The sequence below is a fragment of the Oncorhynchus masou genome, chromosome 11 (assembly GCF_036934945.1).
Source record: "Oncorhynchus masou masou isolate Uvic2021 chromosome 11, UVic_Omas_1.1, whole genome shotgun sequence".
Lineage (NCBI taxonomy): Eukaryota > Metazoa > Chordata > Actinopteri > Salmoniformes > Salmonidae > Oncorhynchus > Oncorhynchus masou.
This window is the reverse complement of record NC_088222.1, coordinates 16,287,757-16,294,937: the sequence shown is the minus strand read 5'-3', so window position 1 is coordinate 16,294,937 and position 7,181 is coordinate 16,287,757. Positions and strand designations below refer to the sequence as shown.

Sequence of the window (7,181 nt, the reverse complement as noted above, 5' to 3'; positions counted from 1 at the left end):
TTTTCTTTCATGCAAAGATTTTGCATGAAAGAAAAAGATAAATTTCATATTTGTCAAATTTTTGAGCGTGTGCGGAAAACTTAGAAATGTATCAGAAATTGTCCTTATTTTCAGCATATGAAAAGCATATCAAGATCCGGATATGGACTTCAGCCAAGAGAAGCATATCTGGAATCAATATAGCTTCATATCTTAAATATGATGAGAAAACAAAGATGTGCTATGTATAGTCAGTATTTGTCAACATGAAGAGGGAAAATAGGAAAATGAGTAACTCGCAAAATGTTTTATTTACTTTTTCTAGCATGAGAGCTAATTTAAAAAAATAAAATGTGGAGAGCTACGAAAAAGCAAATGTAGCTTTCAAATGGGCACATTCTTCTCTCCCATGCAACTCATCCCCGGGTGTTTAGTGTACAAGAGAAAACAGTGCATTATGTTTTCTGTCAATACCTGGTAAAACAATGGTTAATAAACAACTTTTTTTATTGAACCTTTATTTAACTAGGCAAGTCCAGTTAAGAACAAATTCTTATTTACAATGACTGCCTACACCAGTCAAACCCAGACGACGCTGGGGAAATTTTGAGCCGCCCTATGGGACTCCCAATCACTGCTGGTTGGGATACAGCCTGGATTCAAACCAGGGTGTCTGTAGTGACACCTCTAGCACTGAGATGCAGTGCCTTAGACCGCTGCACCACTCGGGAGCCTCAAATGTAGAATTGCTCATAGAGAAACAAGGAAATTGGATGTTCTGAGGCCATGTCAATGCTTAAATCACATTTGTTTTAGGACTGGAAGAAAACTAACACATTTAGATTTTTGAGTGTAATTCCCCTTTAATTGCGCATCTGGCCCTTTAATTGTGCATCTAACAAGGGAGGAATGTGCCTTCTAACTGTTGGTCCAGTGATGGTTCTATACTGCAGCTGCTCATTTCATGGCAAAGTTTACAAATAAATAATACATACAAAATATATAATGACTCATGATATAGGCTATCTCCCAGGTAAGCCTACTTTGCAGTTAAAATTGAATTATGAAATGTGTTGGGGAAAGTATTTCTGTCAACCCACAAGACTGTTATCACATCAACTGGCTACATACGGAGTGAAAGTCAAACAGGCGCAGCACACAGACAGACGGGCAATTTTGCTGTAAATTAATTGTCTTGCGTTCTCTGATTCTTGTGAGGTTTATGACAGTTTGCAATGGAACGTGAAAATTGCATATACTTTCAGAATTGTTTGGCGAGCAACTTAGATGGGCTGCAATCGACCTGTTGGAAACCCCAGCTTTAGAATATCAAAAATGTTTCATGTAAAGATATCCCGATATGGACCTTTTCGCCTAGTGGTTGGAGACTAACATTCTCAAATAGGTGTTCCTATTGTCCAGGTGGGACAGGGCAGTGTAGAGTGCAAAAAAGATTGCGTAAACTGTGGATCTGTTGGGGTAAGCGAGTTGGAGTGGGTCCAGGGTGTCTGGGGTTAGCTTGGAGTTCTTGGGCACAGGGACTATGGTGGTCTGCTTGAAACCTGTAGATATTACAGACTGGGTCAGGGAGAGGTTGTAAATGTCAAGGAATGCACTTGCCAGCTGGTCAGCACATGCTCTGTGTACGAGTTCTGGTAATTTGTGTTATGAATGTTGACCTATTTAAAGATCTTACATCGGCTACGGAGAGCGTGATCACACAGTCGTCAGAACAGTTGTTGCTCTCATGCATGGTTCAGTGGTGCTTGCCTCAAAGCGAGCATAGAAGGCATTTAACTTCTGGTAGGCTTGTGTTAGAGGACAGCTCGCGGCTGCGTTTCCCTTTGTACTCTGATAGTTTGCAAGCCTTGCCACATCTGTCAAGCATCAGAGCCGGTGTAGTAGGATTCGATCTTAGTTCTGTATTGATGCTTTGCCTATTTGATGGTTTGTTGGAGGGCGTAGCAGGATTTATTAGGGTCCCATTCCTTGAAAGCGTCAGCTCAAGCCTTTAGTTCAGTGTGGCTGTTGCCTGTTATTCATGGCTTCTGGTTGGAATATGTACATACGGTCAGTGTGGGGGACGACGTTGTCGATGTGCTTATTGATGCTGGTGACCTGAATCCTGGAACATATTCCTGTCTGTGCTAGCGTAACAGTCCTGTAGTTTAGCATCCGCTTCATCACTGGTACTTCCTGTTTGAGTTTTTGCTAGTAAGCAGGAGAATAGCGTTATGGTCAGAGTTGCTTCTGTGAGAAAAAGGGATTTTTTTCCCTCACCTAGTTGCACAGGTGACATGCTCGTAGAAATGAGGTAAAACGGATTAGTTTTCCTGCATTTTGTTTGCTTATGGCCAAATCTAAACGCAATATTGCTCCTCACACCAATCAAGAGTACAGCCTCACTGATAGTCAGATGACAAATAGGGTTAGTACAAATGTTTTTGTTAAGACCATTTTAGCTGGGAAATAACTGCATTCCCTTTAATTGGGAGCTGCTACACATACCCAATACAGTACACACAAATGTCACTAACAAACAACTACCAGTCAAGCCCCAGTGTTCTTTTTCTATAAAAGTTACTGGATCTGTGGCCAGACTTAACCAGTTGTTTTGGAACCCACCAGGCTAAACTGGGTCTTATGAGCCATGAGGACCTTGCTCCACATCTTATCTGCTCTGAGATACCTACAATACAGCAGCAGTTTGTGTGAGTCAGGGTTTTTCCCTGAGCTATCTGGAATAAACTGTTTTGTGGGTGTACCCAAAGGGTGGGGGCAATATGGCTTCTAATACTGGCAATACGGAACAGCTGTGTGCAGTAAGCTAAGTTAAATGATTAATGCAAACAGTGACAGCATTGACCAAAGGGCACAAAAACACTTGGCAAAGTTTTACAGTTTGGATAGGATGACTTAGCAATTTTGTAGTTTGCCATGTAAACAAATTCATTTTAGAAAGAGGTTTATTTTGCTCATATGTACAACATTTTTACAGAACAGGTGTAAAAGCAGTAAACTAGGAATGTACACAGAGGTCACACCTGTAACATTTACTTGACTCAACTATATATCAAATCAAGTATAAAAACTAGGTAGAATTTCATAGATTCCCTAAAACGGTCTTTAAAACCCATGCAGCAGGATTCACTAGTGCCTTTCACAGACTTAATAAGGCAGCACTGTCGTCATCATTGCCCTTTATGAACATTTTTCAAACATTAAAAAAAAAAGAGTCTAGAACACATCCAGATTCTAAAACACTAGACCAGTGGGTAGCTGGATGCCGTGGCGATACCACAGTGGTTCTTCCTGTCTTTGGCCATGTAGATATAGCCTTTGTCTCCCCATTTCTCACTCCAGCTGAGGAAAATACAAACAATCTGTTAGCTTCTCTGTTGGAGTTAGTTGGGAAATTATTCAAAATGTGATTTACTGCCACTTTAGAGAAATTCATGACTTAAACCATAGTACCAGACCAAAGCCATATTCAAATGAAGGCAGTGGTATTGTAGAGGTATATTCCCTGACGAATAAGTTAACCATTCCTGTGGTGGAAACGGTCAAACTAAAAGATCCCAGGAAGAACCTCTGTACCTGTTCTTGACAATCCAGTATTTCTTGCCATCCACATCCTCTCCTTCAAAACCATATCCCACCACTAGAACACCATGGTCCAACTCCTCACTGCTGCACTCCTTCTCATAGTAGATCCCTAGAGGGAGGGCATATAGTTACATTAGTTGGGCAAAAAAGGGTTTACCTCAGCATATGGCTGTATAACCATCTGATATATGCCAAAGCTGCTAGCGGGAAAAGTGACAACACTTTACTTAATAGCTTTGAAAGAGAACCATTATTAGCTAGTGTGAACAGGACAGTGAAGGTCAAATAAATCCAAATAAAGTTGAAGTTGATGTAACATATGTTGCATTGACTTTTTGCTACTAACCAGACTCATAGAACTGAAAGGACTCGTGGCCGGCATCAATGGCAACAGAGACAGGACCGACTGCAGCCACAGCCTTCATCAAAGCATGCTCCTTGCCACTGGGGATGTCCACAAAGCCAGTCTCGTTGGCAGCACTGAACTCTGGCTTGTAGTGGCAAGGGTCCTCATCCTGGGCGAATAAGAGGATCAATAGTAAAATATATATATATAAAAAAAATGTTAAGTTATTTTATGAATAATTTTCCAATGAATCAAGCAATTCTGGTTGAAATGGCCTAAATCTCAACGCAATAAAGACCAGAAACCTTCATTTATTTTTACAGAATTCTGTAAGCACCTCACGCAACAAATCCAGATTTCTATTGTCATGCCAAACATGACTACAACCATAGGAGTTGGTTGTACAGCTTGAACAGATCTGAGACCAGGCTAAAATAACAGAAATGGGTCTTACAGTGCCGACATAGGGGTAGGACTCCTCTGTGTCCAGGCCGGCGTTGTCCTGGATGTACTGGAAGGCCTGGTCCATGAGCCCACCGTTACAGCCCTCGTTGCCCTCCGGTCTGGAGCAGTCCACCAGGTTCTGTTCACTCAGAGACACCAGCTTGCCAGTCTTCCTGAACTGCTGGCCCTCCATGGCCCCGGTGGTGCTGAACGCCCAGCAAGACCCACATGATCCCTGAGGGAGGCAGAGATTGTGAATAGCTAGCATGTGTATAACAAAGAAAGTGACAATAATTAAGCAATTGCGAAGTACGGGTGTAAGCAATGCATTTACTGCAACTATAAATATCTTGTGTACACAACTTGTGGCAACTTGGAATGGGTTAACTGCAAACCTCAGTCATGTTTAATTCAGTGACACAGCTGTGTATGGTTAAGAATGAGTCATGGCTCATGAGTGACTGAGGTCTCACCTGGTCCTTGACGGGAGTGACATAGCCCTTTTCCCTCCAGTCAACAGCTTTAGGTGCCTGCAGGTAGTTGGGTTCCATGAACAGAGAGCCCTTGAACTTCCTTTCAGTCGTCTGCTTGTAGCCGTTCATCGTCTGCCGGAACTCTTCATTGGTCTAGGGAGGAAGGAATCAGTAAGGGCATGTTGAAATGCATGTCATTCCTGGCCAGGTGTGCTTTTTAAAGTTCCTATCTGAATAGAACATTGAGGGGTTTCCAATGTCTAAGGACTTTTTTAAATTTTTTTAAATTATGCATAAAGATGAGTAGGTTTCAGTTCCCTTCTCAGGATCACTATTCTGTTCCTGTTTCTTCAGTGCGTGCTAGTGGAAGAAACCAAACCTGTGAGTCTGGCAATGAAAGCAGGAATGTACTCAACGCTGACACCTGTGGCTATGTTTTCATAGTGCCTATGAAATATTTCCTCATTCCGTAATGTGACATAGACCACAACAGGATTCAGTTACAGCAAACACTATGGGACAAGGCTGCTGACATGCATCTCCTGCCCCACAGGAAAATGTCTCAGCAAGGAGCTTGTTCTTACCATGTCACCAAAGTGGTTCATGCCCAGACGGTAGGAGTGTTTTCCCATGGTGTGTTCGAGGTTGTGAATCTCAATCTTCTTCAGGTTTTTCTCCCAAACCATCCTCCTCCAGCCCTCCTCTCTCTGAGAAATTAGTGTACTTGGTCAGAGAAATGGACATACAAATCATACAGTCCCAGAACTACAAATAAAAGCCAAGGAAAAATAAGTCACTACATTTTGCAATAATACAGGCCTACATGGAATGTACACTTGTCAAGGCACCAAATAATTAGAGACACACTAAGACCTTGAGGTGCTATGGTGCCCTACTTGTATTTCAATAACACCCACCTCATGGTAGTTCTTGCTGTGCCAGTTTTTCCACAGGTGCCAATGGTCCTCCAACTGAGAGTCAAACCTAGGAGCCGCACACACAGCACTTACACAGAGCACCAACACTGCCAAGTACAGTGCTGTCATGGCCAAACAGCTGTGAAGGGAGCGAGAAGAGCCATCAGTCAGCCTTGTATTTCAGTGTGAAGAAAATACATTTATATATAGATTGTTATTGCCTTCAGATTATTGCCACAGGCAGCTTGGTTGACTGACATGTTAAGTGTGTGTTACGTTTATCTAGAACCAACAGAACAGGAAAAACAAGGGCTATAGATTCTGCTCTGTGAGGAAGACAGTGGAGCATAATGCCTGAATCAGAAGTCATATAACAACTCATAATAAACCAACTAGCTCATTTCCTTAATTGAAGTCTACGCAAATGGTAGCCGTCTGAACAGACGTTCTGGTTAGAATGCTGTGTATGCAAACACTGAAAGGGAGTCTGCGCAAAGTGGGACTTGGTTGGTTGCGTCATTCCTGGTTTTCCTAGTTTGGCTTGAATCCTGATCACAAGATGCGGGCGGATCCAAAGCCGCTGAATCATTCTCTGAACATGGACAAAGCCCAAGGAAAATAGAAGAAATCGAATCTCCCACGTCACCATGTCCAAACATGTAACGGTTCGCTATAATATATAGCAACCTATAAACGATAACATTCGCGACATACATTTGAACACTATGTTCCCTTTGTGAGAACAAAACAAAGCCCTCTAGCGCTACCCAAAAGCACTCGACTCATGGAGGGAAAAAAAGATAACGTTTTATAAAAGGACCGTTTTACTGCTATACCTTTTCAAATTATATAAAGTACTGTAATGTTGATATCCACGAAACTAGTCGAGGGAATGTTAGGTAACAGCAGATATCAACAACATAAGAAACCAGAGCAAATGCCCGGGCTAAAGGCCATAACCCAAGTAGACTTACCTAACGTCGCAGGCTTAAATAGACAGGCCAAATATTGTACAAACAACGCAAGCCCAAGAGAAATACTTACTTAATGTATTGTCAATTTGCAGTAGAAGTGTGAAGGTCCCTGCTGTTGCGTGTCGATCAATAAATAAATAGTGTAGACACACCACTTTATACAGACAGTTTTTTTTTGTACAGTAGGAGGGGCCTGTGATTGGTTGAATGGGGACCGTGTGTCACACAGGAGGGTCTATGATTGCCTGAAATTGGACTTTATAACGCGCAGGTCCCGCCCCGAGTAAATATCCCAGCATGTGATTCCTGCCCACGTGACCGTCTTATCCGGCAGCGGAACTGCTGGCATGTTACAAAGTAACAGTTAGTCGTTTTCCCTCACCTTTCTTTACTTTTCAGATAGGCTACTTTGTAACAGTTCTCACAGAAATTGTCAGAAAAC

At 42.2% G+C, this 7,181-nt stretch overlaps 1 protein-coding gene across 1 annotated transcript; it reads right to left on the bottom strand.

Annotated features, from left to right (window-relative positions):
• Nucleotides 1-2,927: 2,927 nt before the first annotated feature.
• On the bottom strand, nucleotides 2,928-6,916 carry LOC135548191 (procathepsin L-like). The gene is made up of 8 exons (XM_064977534.1): nucleotides 6,810-6,916; nucleotides 5,766-5,904; nucleotides 5,433-5,555; nucleotides 4,849-5,001; nucleotides 4,386-4,610; nucleotides 3,932-4,100; nucleotides 3,577-3,694; nucleotides 2,928-3,342 (listed from the first exon to the last, which is right to left on the bottom strand). Exons 2-8 carry the CDS (start codon nucleotides 5,892-5,894, stop codon nucleotides 3,243-3,245), a joined length of 1,017 nt encoding a protein of 338 aa, XP_064833606.1. The 5' UTR covers nucleotides 5,895-5,904; nucleotides 6,810-6,916; the 3' UTR covers nucleotides 2,928-3,242.
• Nucleotides 6,917-7,181: the final 265 nt, after the last annotated feature.

Bases quoted from the DNA above. Each gene is read 5' to 3' on its own strand.
- LOC135548191 (XM_064977534.1), bottom strand. From the start codon at position 5,894: ATGACAGCACTGTACTTGGCAGTGTTGGTGCTCTGTGTAAGTGCTGTG. The intron at 3,695-3,931 runs GTTAGTAGCAAA...CCCTCCCTCTAG, and splicing joins CTTTCAGTTCTATGAGTCTG to GGATCTACTATGAGAAGGAG. The intron at 3,343-3,576 runs GTACAGAGGTTC...TATTTTCCTCAG, and splicing joins TACTGGATTGTCAAGAACAG to CTGGAGTGAGAAATGGGGAG.